We start from the raw sequence: 18,646 nt of genomic DNA on the forward strand, positions 1-18,646 counted from the left end.
TATTCATACAAGGCAGGACTAACGACAAATGTATTTTTTACATGCACAGAAAAGCATGACCTGAGTCCCAACGAAAATAACCCTGATATTTCTTGGAAAAGCTTCTTTGCCAAACAGCTTATCAAAACTGATCTTCAAGAGCTGCAAACTGCCCTTCTATAAGATTAAAAGTTATGGCCGTCTGTTGTTCTGAATCACCTGACTGAAGATATAAGGCATTCGAGGTGAAATTTTTGCCGAAGTCAAGGGATACGCATACCGTATACAGCTTGTTTGTTTTGTTTGTGTAGCATACAAAACATTTTTCCGAAGATACAAAATCTGAAGTAAACCCTTTTTCAGGTGTTAAATCATTTAAGAATATTTTCTTTAACATTTTTAGCATACTCATGAATAAGTAGATGAATTGGTTAACTTCGTGTAACATCTCTAGTCAATCGAAGCTTAATATTTTATTTGATTAATAATATTTGTAATAAATTTTTCTAAACTTTTTACATGCTTTACATTTGGAAAGCATTGTAGAATCAAGCTTGAAACACCAAAGATGAAAAAGGACTCTTTTTTTTTTCCCCTCACAAAATTGGATCAAAAGAGGTACTCCAATTTAATAACATACTAAGAGAAATTTTTGCCATAGTAAAAAAAATGAAAAGCTGTTACTTTTAAATGCAAATCATTACATTAAAAATAAAACTACTAGTTCAGAGATTTCGAATCCTAACTTTATTTCCAGATTCAAATAGAATACTGAACATAAAGTACTGGAAGGCAGGGGCGTAGCTAGAGGGGGGCAAGGGGGGCATCTGTCCCCGGGCGCAGAATCCAAGGGGCGCCAAACTGATGTTACAACATTTTAGAAATAAATGTTTTCCATCCTTGGCAAGTAGTAGCGGGCGCGAAATCTTCAGTTGTCCCTGGGCGCTGAAAACCCTAGCTACGACTCTGCTGGAAGGAAACCTTTTAATACAACAAACTTATGCTTGAAATATACTGGGTGGGTGGCCAATACGTACGCTTTGGTTTTCTGTAAAACATAATTCTATTAGACTTTTCACTATAACAGGTGGATTCCAAAATTATTATTCTGATTGCTGATATTTCATCGTACACCTGAACATATTATTGCGTTTTGTCAGCTCAGCTTGTTCTGAAAATGACCGATAATGAAGTCATTCTCTAACATTTATGTTATTTTGTTTATCAAAAGCAAAATGGCGTTTTAAACAATGATGTGCATTATGATAGTGAAATTCACGAAACAATGATTTAAAAACGGTTTTAAAAATTTCACAAGGGAAATTTTATTAGGCAATAAAAACGCTGTGAGAAGCCTACTAAGGTAAATAACAGCAAAATGTCCACATTAATTGAAGAGGATGGAAGATTAAAGCACGAGGATGACTGATGTATTAAAAGTAACAAAATTTATTGTTGGAAACCAATTATATGAGCTAGAAATAGTTTCTGTGTAACATTATCTGTAGCTAATCCAGTATAACTTGCACTTCTTCTTGGTTATAATGTTAAAAATATTAAGCGATGAATAAATGTTCTATTAATTAATATTTTAGCTACATATGCATTATATTAGCAGGATTTTATTACATCATGCTACATAGTTGAAGTATGTTTACATTGGTTGCAATGATAATGTACAATTTGAATAATGGAGGGAAAAAATACTTGTGGATCACGAATTAATGTTAACTGTAGTAATGTTACAATTTTAAAATGAAGTTCCGCTCTTTGTATTTGTATGAAAAATGAAAAGAATTGAAAACCATTATATACAGGTTTAATAAATAATCTGTAAAAGAAAGTTAAAAAAGGTTTAAATAAATTCCCCTCTAGAAAAAAAAATAAGAAAACACTGAAAGAGATTTAATTCAATATAAATCATATAACTAAATTGAAAATCATTCTAATTAAATTGGGAAAACAATTTGAGAAGCTTGATTTGCTTTTTGAATAAGGAATGTATTAATGGTACATATAAAAAAAAGTAAAGAATGTATAAATGGTAGAAGTAATGCCTCTAATTATTAATTCCAAAGCAGTTGCTTTCATGAGGGTAAACTTGGTTTTTTTAAATTAAACAGACTTTAACTAACAATGATATTACTTATCGTAATTTTGTATAAATTGTAGTCACATACGTTAGCCAGACTTCTGTTAGTTTCTTCCAGTAGTATCTAATAAAAGCAATAAGAAAATAAAAATCTCCCAAAGTCGACTCTTGTCTTCTAAAAAGGTCATATAATTTTCTTAAAGAATTACTTCCAATACTATTTCTACTAAGTTTGGAAAAATTATTACTTGTAAATTTAAAACTAACAACAGGAAATCAACAATGGAAATTTTTAATGGAAACAAATCTTACAATTTTAATGTAACCTACCCGTTGGACTGTCAATTTCTGCAACTTTTTTCCCAGCGACGAAGACAGCATAACCTGTGACTGGTGAAATGAGACTAGATGCTGGATTCGTGGGTACAGGTAACCAAGTGACTAACAAAGTTCCATCTTGTGGACCCTGTTCCACCTGTACATTTACAGGTGGATCTGGAAGACCTGAAATATGATTCGGATTAAGAACATTGAAAGTGAACAACAAAAAGAGTGGAAATGTTTGAGTGAGCTTTAAGGTAAAATAAGAAGCCGTTATGTTTTTGTCACACTCTTTGCGATAAGGTTTAAAGCTTTCAAATACTTTAAAATCCCCATAATACATTTTAAAAAGACCAAATGTTCTTTCAATTCCTCTCAGATATAGATTCAGTAACACAACTAAATACAGATGATATTATATTCTTCATTTCCTATTTAGGAGTTTGCATGAGCTGACAATTGTTTTCTAATTAGAGTCTCTTTTGCCACATTATTAAGAGCAAATTGCTTCTGGTGGTTATTTTTGAGTTAGTAGTGTTTGACTCTGAGTGAGTGTCTACACTTTAATGTCACCATAATTAAAAGTAAATTGTACTATAAGTATGAAAAAACAGTAATTTAAATCCTGTCAGTGAGAGGGTACATGAATTTAAATGTTTCACACGAATCAAAGATTCTTAAACTAGGGTGAAGAATTTTGTACAATCGTCTATTTTGGATTTGATTTCTTGTTTGAATAATTTCATAATAAACTGTGCTTTTAAGCATTTCGCTATGCAAATATTGCAAACAAAGATTAGCAGAATCAAGAATTTTTACAACTGTGCAGGTAAACTGAAAAACGATAGAAAGCAGTTTAGTTTTTTTTATTACGGCAAAGCACTCAAGAGCTTCATATTTTAGGCCCTCATACAAATCTAAATTCTCCATGCGGCTTGCCAGTTCAACTGCCGCAACGAGAACTAAGGACTAATCCCTAGTGTCTCTATCCATTTGGCCACTGCTAGCCAGAAACTCTAAAAGGGAGTTTCATTTTGCTACGTAATAGCGATCCTGTTTAACCACAAAATAACTAAACAATTTGGTACGTTTTAAAAATTCTACTTCTATAGGGATGCAAAAACTAATACCACTAGAAATGTAGTTTATAAGTCAGTTTTTATCATTTAAATAAAAGACCCATTTTTTATTCCCAAAAGCCATTTGCTTAACGCAGGGATTAAGGTGCTCATCATTGAAAGATTGCCGCTGGAGTAGATTTCTATAAAAAAAAAAATAAAAAATTGAGACACAGCAGAAGTTTCTCGTTTTATTCACTTGAAGACTACTTGAAGACTTGAAGACTCGTTTTATTCACTTGAAGACTTTTATTCACTTGATTTAGTGAATTCAGGCAATGTATTTACGGAAGATATTCCTTGAAAGACGCATAGCTTTGTGTCTTTGTGGCGTATTAGTGAAATTAAAAATTTCATAAACTGAACATGCAAAAAAGTATCCTACGAATAAATATGTATGGGCATCTATGTCAGATTTATTCTCTGGTACTAAAATTAACTTACCTTTAGGAAGAGTTCTGAACTCCACGTTACTAACCAACATTTCTAATTTTTTCGGATTTTTTTCATCATTATATAAAAGTTTTCCTGGCTTAACTCTGACAGATACTCTATATAGTGTGTTAGGAGACAGACCTAAGAGAAAAAGCCTTTATTGCATATAAATATGAAAACAACTATCATCTTTTGAAAGTGTATAGAACCTCAAGACTTTATGCTTAAAATGAATCAAAATAAGATATTTTAAAATAAATATAGTATATTTCACAAGTTAGAAATCTAAACTTTTAGACGATGACATAGAGAAATTTAATGAACTTAACATTACTTAAGAATGCTTTTATTATTCAATTATCTTCATTCTTAATACTGAAGCAAAACAATAAGACGAAATATTCTCGCTATCATCAAGTAAATTTTCATTTAAATAAACTGACTCACGATATCACGTCTGTTGAATTTAATGAAGAATTTTAAAAGTCTACGGATATTAGCGTGTTTTCCATATTCCTTCGAATTTTTAAACTAAAGGCAAGAAATAAGTTAAAAAGAACGAACTGTTATATATTGGCATAACATAATATTTCATGAAATTGCATGCTAAAAATCTGCAAAAGCATTCTTTTGACTTGAAAACATTCAGCTTCTTCCTCATTTGTACTAGTTAAGCGGTCACTGCTACTTAGGGTACTTAGAAGCTTTATGTTCCATAAGTATGAATTAATAGGATTTGAAAGCATCACTTTTTCTCATAAATAAATATTTATGAGAGAAAGTCTTAGCGACTGATTTCAATTTAGAGACAAATTTAGAGACTAAAATATGTGACGGCTGAAACATAGTAGGGAAGCAGTCCCAAAGTAACAATGGCAATTTAAATTTTTAAAATGAGGCTATAGTGAAGAAAATTCTGTAAGCAAAAATGTAAACTACTCATGACCTTGTAAGAAAAAGGAAGTTTTATTTTATGTAATTGCATTAAATAAAATTTTAAGAATCACGAAAAATATTCATTACCTGTGACATGATGGCGAAAACATCCTGGTTTTACAACTTTGACTTCGACGCTATTAACTGCCACTACATGCTGAAAATTACTGTTACTTGGTAGCCAACTAATCAAAGCTGATGATGCTGTGATGTGAGAAGCTTTAACACATGTTGGAGCTAAAGGAAAATCTTAAGAAAAGATTTTGCCGTTAATGAATGTACAAACTTTTAAAAATAATATAACGGTTTAATATAAATTTTATTTGAATCCTCTTAATTTAGCGCGCGCAGATTATTTGTTTTGTTTGGATGATTTGTTTGGATGCAAATATTTCGGATTTTTAAACAAAAACAGAGTTTGCACTTTTATTCATTCCCCGCAAATGTTTCTCACAAAATAATAATAATTGTACTAAAAATATCTTACCTTTACCAACTACAATAGTGCAAGCTGCATCTTTGGACTGATAACCAGAACTAGAAATAGAACGAACACTGACACGATGCGGCTGAAATAATGAATAAAATGAATTATATCTTTATTAAACAACTTAAGATTATATTACACGTCTTATTGTTGAAATATTATTTACATAGCGTTGTTATCGATGTGAAAACTTCATTTATATGCAATGAATCATTTGGATAATTAAAAGTTCTTTGAAATTCAAAAGATTTTTACCTGAAAATGTAATTCGATTAAACTCTTTTGCTATTTTGAATGACCTAATGATATATGATGACACATTTAATAATATATGATAGCTTTAATATTTTTAGCAGATTCAAAACGTCTTTACTCATGTAGTTCCCTAATTTATCTCAGCATTTGAAAGAGAATCTATATAAATATAAAAACTTTATGTTCCTTTCTTTAGAAAATACACATCGTTCTTGAGAAATGTTGCAATAAAATGCCGTATATAATTTTTTAAAAAAAATTTAGAAACAATCTTACCCGAGAGGAATCAACGCCTTCAATTAAAGCCCTTGTCCTTTCAGAATACTTGATTGTTGCTTTTGGTACTCCATCCACATACACATGATATCCTTCTATCCTACCAGGAGGGACCTCTGGTGGTACCCAACCAATAAGCAAACTTTTGTTCATTTGTCTCTCCAAAATTAACCTCTGTGGAGGAGGTACACCTTTAAAATGAAAACAAATAGAAAAGCCATATTTTAGTAGCTCCTTTTTACATTGCTGCTATTGGTAAGCGATAAATAATTGTAATACAGGAAATGATTACTTAGAATGCAAATCTGAAATCGATATTTTGATTTTTAACCGATTCTTGAGAAATTTAGCATTCTTGAGAATTTTGTGAGTGATCATTAGTTTCTTGTTTCGATATTTTGTCTTGCTTAAAAGGAAGCTTTAGAAGTTGAATGAAGAATAACTACTGCAAGATCCAGCACGCAAGAAATTCCAGAAAAGATATCGATAAGACTGCCCTCCAGAAAATATAATCACTAATATGATGGTTAGAACAGGCAGCTCGTCCGATTAGAATGGTCAGTAAGACATACTCATTCATATCGTCATGTCTACACGGAAAAGGGACCCATAAAATCTATCTGTAAGGAAATTTTCTTTAGAGGTTGGTGGAAAAGGCAAGAGTTATGAGATCCTCAAATATTTACTTCTATGTACAGGCTGAGAAGTCTGTCACTACGAGTGCCCTTTGCGTCTAGTTAAAGACAACATGCCTGCATTCTCCCTCGCATTATTTGTTGGTGATAACAGCAATACAACACGGCATTCGACTTCCATTATTTACTAACATCAGCAAAGAGAATTTATGCAGAAATACAACGATTGAAGATTTTTGTCTGACAGGGAATTAACATTCTATCAAAGTGCTTCATTCGCTGTCCATTATTTGTCTTGTAAATATAACAATCTCAAAGTATACAGGAATTTTTAGAAATAATTTTTTAACAAATTGCAAGAATTATGCTAGAAGTATCTCTATATCTCAGCTAGGATTTATTAAAATATCATCGGCTTAGGGATAGAATTTTTTGCGCCATTAACCGCTTGTTTTGATCAAGCGTACATTTAATTGTCACTTATTCGAAAGCTGAGGAAAGAATAAAACTAAAATTATGCTGTGAAGCGGAAAAGTCCGCAAGGACAAATTTGAAACGTTATGTGAAGTTCACGGAGATTAAGTTCAAACATAATTGAATGTGTTTCACTGATACGGATAATTTCATGATGGACGTGACGATGCCGATGATGAACTCAAAACTGGTGGACCTTCTCAGTCTCGGGCAATTGATCGCATCGAAATATTTCTACAGTTGCTGCTGAAACATCGTCACTTGTTTCTTCGAATGCTATCTGATAAGCTAAACCTCAGTAAGCCCATTGCAATCATATTCCTTGAATTCTGTTTTAAAATCACAATTACTGGCAAAATTTTAGTATACTTATAATATAAATTTGTGTTTTCTTTGAGATACATGTGGGTCTTATTTTAATTAATGAAGATAATTTAACGGGTTTGTATTAGCTTAGCTCATTCTGTTATATTTATATTATTTTAAAAGTAAAGCTTTTAGTTTTTATTCTGTCTTATTGCTTTCTGGCTTCCCCTATAATTTGCTTAACTCAGAAAATGTATACAAATATTAGTTACGTAAGAATGAGTAAAACAATGTGGAGTTTTACATGCAATTTGTTTTATATCATAGCAAGATTATTTATCGTTTGTGAAGTATTCGTCTCTGTTGGGAGATTTGCTGCTAGTCGTTCGCGACTCTGAGAACCTTGCATCATTAATTCTGGGAAAATACATCTTCGAGGAGTTAACTCTAACAGGTAGAATGACATGTTCGATCACCGGGACGCAATTTGAAACACTAAAATTAGACACTGAAATTGTTTCGACTCTTCAAGCACGTCACTGCCTTGCATTCACAGTCTTTATGTAAGATAGAGCTCCTCCGCATATAGCAAAGTGTAAGAAAAGTAATATTTATGTGATAGCATGTCTGTTTGGTGCAGGTATATTTCTGTTAGTCTGGGAGTTAGGATATTATCTCTGTTAGTCTCGGAACAGTTTAAAATCAATTTACTTTCTGCAGGAATTTTCTTCTCTTGCCTCTGATTTTCAGCCATAACGATGCTAAAACAGTTCTGACTGTTCAACCAGTTAGACTTCTGGTGTTTAACTGAGTGAGCAGCCAGTGTTCACACAAGAGTTTTGCCAGCCTCAAGTGTTTTGCGAGCCAAACTTCATTGCTAGGTAACCAGACTCTATTACTGAACCGTATTACCAGATCTTATCAGGGAGACTGGTATATGGATTTTGTTTAAATGTCCTAACTGTTTAACTTTATGCCAACTTGGTCTTAACAACCGACCAGTCCTAAGGAAGGAAACACAAACTGTCATTCGGTCCAATGCACAGTCAGATATACATTCACTCTTGCGCATCTTTACCTTTCGTGATTGGCTACGGCTTAAAATCTGTTCCACTGGGTGTGAACGGAGTTAATGATTTAGGACTGTGACTGCCTTAGGACACTACTAAGACAAGGTGACAATAATAATATCTAGGCCATCGTATGAACGCTTCCTTAGCAGCTGTAACAGGTTCCTTAACAGCTATATGAGCTGCATTTTGTTCCTTAACTGCTGTATGCGTTGTATATTTGGTCCTTAACAGCTGTATGTGTTGTATATTTGTTCCTTAACAGCTGTATGCATTGTATATTTGTTCGCAAGTTAGCAACACTTTAAATTTTGTATGGTACACTATTTTACTTTCGACAACAAGCTTCGATTTAAATAAGCTTTAAAATCTTTTCTATTTTGTTCATTTTCATTACTTAGTTTTTGTTCTTTATTATCGTATGGGCGATAATTCGCATTCATAATTATGTTTCCTTAGACCGCTAATGGGTTCAAGACTATCTTACAAGTAGAAAATTTAGAATAAGAGCGCCAGCCTTAAAGAAATATTTTAACATTTTAAAGGATTATCCACTTACTTCACAATTTCCAAGAAAAATGAAGGTATTACATCTCTCGTTTCCGACTATTAATTTGTAATTAGATAAAGAAGTCTGATTCTGAGTCTGTAGAAGGCAACAGGATTTCGAAGAACTTTCAAAAATCAAGAATTAAAAAGTGAATAATATGATGCTACAATCAGTAAAATTTAATGAAGAATAAATGGCAGAGAGAATGGTGTGTACAGAGATATTTATGATTGTTAAATATAGAAGGATAGTCGTTATGTTCAAACGAAAGTTAGACATTACTGAATGCACCGGAAAATTACAAAAAAAAAAAAAAAAAAAAAAAAAAAAAAAATGATGAAATTACAGTCTAAAAGGAAAGTAGTTAAGATCAGCAGACAAAGTTTCGATAACCAGAAGCATTTTCGAAACTTAAAGGAAAAGACGATTGAATTAATACAATAGGTATTCCAAAAAGATTCCACGACTGAATTTCTATTAAATTGTTGGCCATAGTCCCATAATTGTAATTCAAGAAATGAAACAAATATATTAAGTTTTTAATCTGAGAACTTCTGATCATATGACAATTTGTAGCAAAAATATTCGAGATTCAAACTTTTAACCAATGTCATCTACAAAGAAAGTTCCAGTTATCAAATCTCTTCTAACATTACCAAATAAATAAATAAATTAAATTAAATAAAAATACTGAAAAATGATGAAATTACGAAACTAAACCACTTTTATTAAAAGTGAATTCATTGGTTTATAGTGATCATATACAAATATATAACCAAAATAAAAATTTCGAATTTTAGCGTTTCCAAAAATAACAATTTGAAACCCATGTTTCTGTATGCTTGTCTGATGTGAAATACATCTTTTAAAATATGCATTTATAAACTCAATTTATTCATTGTTTACATATCATTGCCCAAAATTTTAATTAATGAATTCTCAATTCGTTTTCACCTTATAATGATCAAAGCTATTTATTTGACTAATTAATACTACCAGAAAAAATATTTTTCTAACTGACATCTTTAGAGTAATGGGTCTTATCAATATTCAAGATTCGTATGTTTTTATTAAAAGATGGCAAGTGACCAAAATTGTAGCAGGCTAAAAGTCTTGTTCATTTCTTATGTGAAAACTTCGGAATTCAATCTCTTTTAAAAATCTTATAAATTAAAAGAAAGCTGTAATTCAAACTGCTGAACCTGAGATAGTTGGAAAATAATACAACTTGAAAAAGCATTATTCTGTAATTACCAAAGTTTAATTAACAACAAGAGAGAACACCTAGAGGAGTCGTATGAAGGTCTGAAGGTCTTCCATCCCTCTATCCCTACAACCAACTATTCGAGAGGACTTTCAGCTCGCTGTGTATTTTGAGTGCCTCCTTGCCGCAGAGACACTATATACATAAAAAAAATCCATGCCATTTTCGTGATTCAAACGTCGGCCCATTGATGCGGCAGTCAGTATCTCAAGTCATTATACCGTCTGGATGGCTTATATAATATAAAGTAAAAATAACTATAACTAAAAAGGCAAAAGAAATTGAGCCAAAAAAAGTAACGATATTTTAAAATTATAAAAATTAACATCAAAATGGCACTGCTTTGAAGAAATGGCAAATGAAACTTTAAAAAAAAGAACAAATGAAGTGGAAATAAAAATAGATATGGAAAAGCTGTATTATCACTCTTTGACTATTACTTTGCCAAGAGGAGATCAGCCACTGAGAGACAACACCTCTTTTCCTGCAAAATCTTTTTTGTTCCTGTAAACTTAAAATTAACCAAAGTACTAAATAAATTAAATAAACGTTTTTTTAGCGCCTCCGAAAATTAAAAATGCCTCTTCTACAAAAAAGTCTCCGCAGCTCAGTTTTCATAAAAATGATAAATGTAATGTATATTTTTTTTAATAAACTGAAAAAAAGCTACAAGGTATATGAAACAGTCCGGAACTTAAAGTAATAATTTAAGTTAGTAAAATTAAGAAATTAATAATTAATTTGCATAAAAAATTACAGCAGAAAAAATAATTTTATAAAACAATGTCGAAGGAAAGGATTTTCTACCTTGAAGCTGGGAAATCTTTACAACAGTTTGCAAAGGATGTATTTTAAATTTCCTTTTATATTATTTGTTGTATCTATGACCGCCCGGTGGCGAAGTAGCTAGTGGGTTGCGCAGCTGCACCACAGGTCCAGGGCTCGATCCTCGGGCTGTGCAAAGATGACTCAGCCTTTCATCCCCTAAGTGGGTCGATAAAATAAAGGTTCGCTTGGGGTCTAAACACAGGGGGTCTTGCGACAAGATGACCACTTGCTCAGGGCATATTCTGATGCACTCCGGGCCTCAAAGGTCAAGAAAATAGAAAAAGGGCATTGCAGGCCGTGGCCCACTAAGGCTGTTGCGCCACTGAACTTAGTTTAAGGTAGTAAGCTTATCGCGGAAGGAATTCTACGACTAAATACGTTAATTTTAGATGATTGCCTGAAATTTTGTGAATATCAAATTCACCCGCGAGTATGAAATACATACGCGAATTTTATAATATTTCCTACTACTTTCTAATTGTTGTTATGATTCTTAGATTATTTTTCATGTGTAAATTGTCCTAGTTTTGGCTGAATTCGAATTCACACACACACATACGCACTTAAAAATATATCCCACAACTTACTCTTTTACTGGAAAACCCAGTTACGCTATTCGATTACCCTTGAAGATTTTAAATCAGCTTCCAAGTTCAGCGAAATTTTCCTAGACTCTGGACTAAGAATTAAATTTATTTCTTATGCAGCTTAAACTGTTATTATCGGTATCCACAATCGATGACCATGTCAAAAGATATTTTTCATAAATTTAAGTGTTACAAGAGAAACGAATCAGTGTACATACGATATTTTTCATAAATTTAAGTGTTACAAGTGAAACGAATCAGTGTATAGTAGGTACGGAAATGTAAAATAACAAACATAACCATGATGTTAATATAGACGACGAAAGGAAATCAGTCCTTAAGAAACCAAAAGCAGATGAAACTATCAACGGCGTATATCTGAAATCAACGAAGCGTTGAAAGGTTTATTCATTGAGTTACAGGAAAGCATACCGTCTCGCTTCAGAGAACACGCTGCAAATGTTGGGGGGGGGGGGGAAACGAATAGAATATCCTTCTGCGTGTTCACTGTCGCCTTTCGAATAAAATGAAAGCAATTATTTTCAACTTCTTTTACATCTGTCAAAACGTTTGAGTGATAATAATACCTAGTTGAATCCTCTTTGACGCAGCATGTAATCTGGTAACTGAATTTCGCGTTAACGTATAATTTAAAGAGCTTTTTTTATAGCAAAATTTGGAATTGCTTTACTTCCGTTAGTCATGGTGTAGGAGGTTTATTATGAATTTCTTCAAAATAATTGATTGTATTTGTGAAAGCTAATCTAAAAACACGAATTCTTCTTTCGAACTATGTAAGAATAATGATGCAATCAACAGAAGCTGTGTGAAATGCTCCGAGATATTTCCTATATTTTTCGCCTGTAGAAATGAAATAATATCCTTCACATGTTATAAAATGTGATTTTATCAAAGGAAATTACTTTTCTGGGAAGTATCGCGTATATGTTTGATGAAGCTGAAAACAAAACAGAAAACTTCTTGTCAGGTAACTTAAAAGAACCACATGCTTTAGTTTTGCAGTTTTGCTTTAGTTTTACTTTTTTGTTCAGTTTTCGATAAATCACAAGTTATTTTTAGGTTTTTCAGCTTCAAAAGCCTACTGACTTAACAAACACGATTTAAATTATTTTTAGAACTCAACAATATTTAGCCCGAATTCATTACAAAAGTAAATCTTAAATCTAAATAAACACGTGATCTCTAAATCAAAAGTATAACGTAACTCGTATTTGCGTTAAATGTAACGCAAATCCGAGTTACGTTAATTCATTTTGTAAGGATCTTAAGTTTTACTAACGTTTATTTTATTTTAAATCTTTACTATCACTTCTTATTTTCTACTTCCGGCAGAATTAAAAGCTTTAACTTATTTATGCAAATTTGTCTGGCGAACGCCAAGTACTTAAGTTGTGGCTTCTTGCCAAGCGAGAGAGAGGAAGGAGTTAGTCGAAGTAGGCCGCTTACCTTAGCAGTTTTACTCGGTTGCTGGTTGCCTTCCAGGCCAGAGGTTTAATCCTCGTGATAATTTTTAAACGTATTGTAGTGTTAACAGTTCTCTGTACTACATACGGCTTCCTGTTAATATAAGGCCAATCTTCCACGTAGGCCCTTGTTTATTATTCCAAAGTTAAGTTAGAGTTTAGTTAAATATTTTTATATTCTTACGTTCAGACCACAAGTAGTTGGTCTCTGTATTCCGAAGTACGGAAATTATTGTAAAAAGTGAAAAATAAAGGGTTTCGTATACCCTTCCTGTGTATCTTGTCTACTTCCCACATTTATTGAACATAGCTTTAGTAAGCTCCCTGTTCCGAGTCAGGTCTGTGCATGTTCCCAAAGAAAGTAAGACGGAACATTGAACCTGATAATTTATTTCAAATATTACGTGATTAATTCAGAAGTCAAACAACAAAAATCAGCGTTATACCTACAAAATTTTCACAGGACTAGTTTCGATGGTTTTACCGAACCATCATCTTCAGCTGCAAAACCGCAAATGAACAAGATAGGAAATAATGATTAGATAAGATAAGAAAGCCTGGACAAGAATACGCAAGTGGCGCCATCTGTTGGCGAAACCAGAACTAAAACATAATTTCTCTAAAAGCCGAAGGCAAATTTGGATTGGAATTAGGATCGTTAACTAGAACAGAAAGATTTTTATGAATGTGAAATGCCTCTAGAAAATCCAGTTCTCCAATGGAAGATGTTTTTTGAATAATTTTGGCAGCAGAAAAATTGAAAGTGTGATTTTCGGACCAACAATGTTGAGCAACAGAAGACTTCTGTGTTTCCTTTTTTCTAACATATGCCTCATGTTCTTTGACGCGTAAGATTTTGTAAGTAAGATGTAAGATTTTGGCTCCTATCGAAAAAGCTTTCAAGTTCAGTAAAGTTTCAGATTCACAGAAAGAAATGATTAGGCATCTTATCGCTCATAATGTGAAATTCAATAATAAACCTTTGAAACCAAATCTAACTGCGAGAGAAAGAGCTACAATGCGCGAAATTCATTCTAACCCGGATATTATCATTTCAAAGGCCGACAAAGGCGGCCAGATAGTCGTCATGGATAAGAACACTTACATCGATGGTGTCACTAAACTCTTAAACGAAGGACCATATAATCCGATCCCTAAAGATCCTTCACCTTCGGACTTATCCAAAATAAAAACTGCGATCAAATCTTCGCAAATCATTTCAAGCAACTTAAAACATTCGCTTATCCCATCTGTTGCGAATTGTGCCAGATTATATGCTTTTCCCAAAATTCATAAAAGTGGTATTCCATTCCGCCCTATTGTATCAAATTTAGGTACTGCCTCGTATCCTTTAGCTAAATATTTAGTTTCTAGATTTTCCACTCTATTAGACAATAACATTTACACCATAAAAAATTCAATAGAGTTTGTAAAAAAGGTTAAAAACATTTCTCCTAGTAATTTACTCATGGTTTCTTTTGATGTAAAATCATTATTCACCAATGTCCCAGTGGAGGGTGCATTAAGATGTCTAGAAACCAGACTTCGCGAATTTCATTTCTCTTGCATCGAAATTGAGGAGCTAATTTCTCTCACTCAACTCTGTTTGAAACAAACACATTTTGTTTTCCAAAATAAATATTACAAAAAAACTGAGGGATTAGCCATGGGAAGCCCCCTCAGTCCCATCCTGGCTGATATCTACATGCATTATTATGAATCAAAATTGTTTGAAACTTTAAACTTCCCGGCATGGTTCCGCTACGTAGACGATACTTTTACCCTGTTTGAAAGTAATAAAGATGATTTAAATAAAGTTCTTTCAACAATGAATTCTATTGATCCTGCTATTCAGTTCACTTTTGAACTTGAGACTTGCAATTCTCTTCCGTTTCTCGACATTCTGGTCACACGTAACACATCCAACTTCAGTACTACAGTTTACCGTAAACCTTCATCGGTTTGCCTTCCAGCACACTTTAAATCATGTCATCCGACTAAACAAAAGTTAGCTTCATTTTATTCCTATGTTTTCCGTGCTCTTCAAGTTTGCTCCTCCAAATTAGCCCTTGATGAAGAACTAAATTATTTAAAAGCAATAGCTATTGACAGAGGCTTTTCACCCAACATTATTAATCAAGCAGTTAAAAAATTCTCATCTGAACACACTAAAAGCCACACTCTTATTTTAGGAGATTATAAAAATTCTGTTGTCATTCCCTTCTTTCCATCAATTAGCTATAAAGTTGCACATATTTTGCAGAAATTTAACTTTCGGGTTGTTTATTCTCCCATCAATAAAATTCCAACTTCTATACTCAAGGACCCCATTCCGGATATGAATTCCTGGGGTATTTATAGGATTCCTTGCCAGTGTGGTTTAATTTACATTGGCCAAACTAAGAGAGCCTTAAACTTACTTTCTACTTCCGGCCAGAATTAAAAGCTTTAACGTATTTATGGAAATTTGTCTGGCGAACGCCAAGTACTTAAGTTGTGGCTTTTTGCCAAGCAAGGGAGAGGAAGGAGTTAGTAGAAGCAGGCCGCTTGCCTTAGCAGTTTTACTCGGTTGTTGGTTGCCTTCCAGGCCAGAGGTTTAATCCTCTTGATAATTTTGAACGTATTGTAGTGTTAACAGTTCTCTGTACTACATACGGCTTCCTGTTAATATACGGCCAATCTTCCACGTAGGCCCTTGTTTATTATTCCAAAGTTAAGTTAGAGTTTAGTTAATATTTTTATATTCTTACGTTCAGACCACAAGTGGTTGGTCTCTGTATTCCGAAGTCCGGAAATCATTGTAAAGAGAGAAAAATAAAGGGTTTCGTATACCCTTCCTGTGTGTATTGTCTACTTCCCAAATTTATTGAACATAGCTTTAGTAAGCTCCCTGTTCCGAGTCAGGACAGTTATATGTTCCCTAAGGAAGTAAGGAGGAACACAGAACCTGATAGTGGCGCCCATCGAAAAAGAATAACCAAGGCCGAGTTTCAAGAAGAACCTGTGGTGCCTGCAGAAGTGGCTCAGAATCCAGAAATGCCAGCTGCCGCCCTGGAAGGATTTGGTTACATCGTCCAGACCATGCGCGCATCGATGAAACCATAAGCAACATTTAATGGAAACTCACCGGTAACCAGTTTTTTGGAAAAATTGGATGACCACTTCATGCTGTATCCAGTGCATGAGTTCCAGAAAGTCACCTTAGCTACCAGCGCTTTGAGGGGCCAAGCGCTTAATTGGTTCAAATGTATAGGCAGAAGCCTCTTGGGGCAAGCGGGAAGTCCCACCTATACTTACGAAAATTTTAAGACTGCCTTAGTAAAAGCAGTCCCTGTCGTAAGAGATCGTGCAAGATTAGAAACGGAACTCTTCAGCATATACCAGAAACGAATTGAAAATCTCTCAAGCTTTATTTTAAGAAAAATTCACGTCTTCAAACTCTTGTATGGAAACCGTCCGGATCCTGAGATAATTCAAGTGATTTTGCCGAGGTTACTTCCCCAAGTACAAGACTTTATTGAATTAAGGAATCCGACTACACTGGAAAAGTTATTTGAGCTAGCAATCCAGTTTGAAAGTAGAAGAACGGCGGACATTGAAAGAAGACGCCAATATCAAAAACGAAACCAATTTGGTGAGCCAAGACCACAGCAAAGTCAAGCACACGGCTACGGAAGCAAAGCGAATCAGTGGGCAAGGAAACCCGAGCATCAAAAAACAACCGGCGAACGTCGACAGTTCAATAGCAATCCAGGAAAAAAGTCTCAAGGCCAGTGGAAAAAGAAGGAAAGCATGGAAAGGAAAAAAGATTTAAACTAAAACGGATTTCTGCTGACGGGAGGGTGCGGAAATCCGAAGGCCAAGAAAACCCCTCTTCCTTCAAGTTAAATACAGTAATGGTGAAAAATTTGACTCTTCCGAAGATTGAAGTGTTGGTGAGTAACATCCCAGCCACCGCACTCCTGGATACAGACGCGCAGTGTTCCTGTGTGGCAGAAGATTTTTTTAGGAAGTATTTTCGTAAATATCGCATATATAATTCGGATAATACGACAGTGTTAGCTGCGCAAGGAGAAAGATGCAAGTGCATAGGTAAATTACCGCTATACGTCCGTATCAAGGACAAACAAGTAAAGGTTGTGTTTTTTATAGTAAAGAATCTGCAAGCACATATTATCTTAGGAATAGATTTTCTTTCAGAGGCAGAAGCAACGCTGGATTTTAATGAAGCGTCCCTTAAGCTGACGATGAAACCAGTTCGAGAAGAAAAAACGAAACCGCCAATGTTAAACCTTGACCACCTGCTTAAGGAAGAGCAACAAAGAATCCGACAAGTGGTAAGTGAATTTGCTTCGTTATTTAGTGATATTCCAGGATTTACTCAAGTTGCTATAGTATCGACACCGGAGATTCACTGCCAGTTCGCCACAAAGCATACCGGTATGATAAGAATAAAGAAAAAATTATAGAATGGCACATTAGCGATATGTTACGTAAAAAGATCATAACGCCCATCTCAAGTAGTTATGCTAGCCCGGTGGTTTTATGTAAGAAAAACAATGACTATCCATTAACACATCCCAAAAGGTGGCGTTTCGCGATTGACTATCGTAAATTAAACTCCATAACTAAATATCCGGTATATCCGTTACCTATTATTGAAGAAATTCTAAGGAACATAACGTCTACCAAATACATGACGACTTTAGACTTAACGACTGGTTATTTTCAAATAGGGGTTAGACCGGAGGACGTGCCTAAGACTGCTTTTATAACCACGTCTGGCACTTATGCATTTCTGCGTATGCCGTTTGGCCTTTCAGGGGCACCGGCAATATTTCAGCGATGTATGGACATTGTGCTAAGGCCTGTTCTTGGAAAGTCCACATTTATCTATTTAGACGATATCATCATTACTAGTGATAATCTGGACCAACATGTACAGGATTTAAGACAGGTGTTTTCATTATTAAATGAGGCCGGTCTAAAAGTTAATCTCGAAAAGTGCAAATTTGCAGCCCCTGAATTAAAATATTTAGGTTACAAAATATCTCAGAAAGGAATCGAGACAGACGAATCAAAAATAATCGCTGTGCAAAAGTATCCGCCGCCAAATACGGCGAAGAAGCTCTCTTCTTTTCTAGGACTTTGTTCATATTATAGGTCCTTTATAAAAGATTTTGCAGCTATTGCTGAACCATTGTTAAAATTAAAAAGGAAAAAGACAAAATTCTCGTGGACGGCCGAAGCCAATAGTGCTTTCGAAAAATTAAAGCAAGCATTAACGCAAGCCCTTGTGTTGAAATTTCCTGAAAAGGATGAGAATTTAGAAATTTCAGCGGATGCTTCGGATTATGCGGTAGGAGCGGTACTTTCGCAAAATCAGCAGCCCGTGGCATTTTTTAGTAGAACTTTAAATCAAACACAAAGAAATTATTCCGCGACTGAGAGAGAGGCACTTGCAGTTCTGTTAGCAGTGCAAAAGTTCCGAGTCTATTTTGGAAGAGCGCCAATAACAGTGTATTCTGATCATGCGGCGGTAACTAGAT

At 34.1% G+C, this 18,646-nt stretch overlaps 1 protein-coding gene across 8 annotated transcripts in view; it reads right to left on the bottom strand.

Moving 5' to 3' along the window:
- LOC118187080 (RIMS-binding protein 2-like) overlaps positions 1 to 18,646 on the bottom strand; it is a 481,618-nt gene that overhangs the window by 88,360 nt on the left and 374,612 nt on the right. For all 8 annotated transcript variants that reach the window (XM_085807914.1, XM_085807917.1, XM_085807913.1 and 5 more), the window contains 5 exons: positions 5,900 to 6,090; positions 5,369 to 5,450; positions 4,969 to 5,130; positions 3,955 to 4,086; positions 2,402 to 2,575 (listed from right to left, as the gene is read on the bottom strand). In XM_085807914.1, the coding sequence (XP_085664040.1) occupies positions 2,402 to 2,575; positions 3,955 to 4,086; positions 4,969 to 5,130; positions 5,369 to 5,450; positions 5,900 to 6,090 (741 nt within the window). The remainder of the gene's footprint in view (positions 1 to 2,401; positions 2,576 to 3,954; positions 4,087 to 4,968; positions 5,131 to 5,368; positions 5,451 to 5,899; positions 6,091 to 18,646) is intronic.

This window comes from Stegodyphus dumicola, chromosome X1, assembly GCF_044657685.1.
Source record: "Stegodyphus dumicola isolate Sdum_Otavi_A_Nest chromosome X1, ASM4465768v1".
NCBI classification, from domain to species: domain Eukaryota; kingdom Metazoa; phylum Arthropoda; class Arachnida; order Araneae; family Eresidae; genus Stegodyphus; species Stegodyphus dumicola.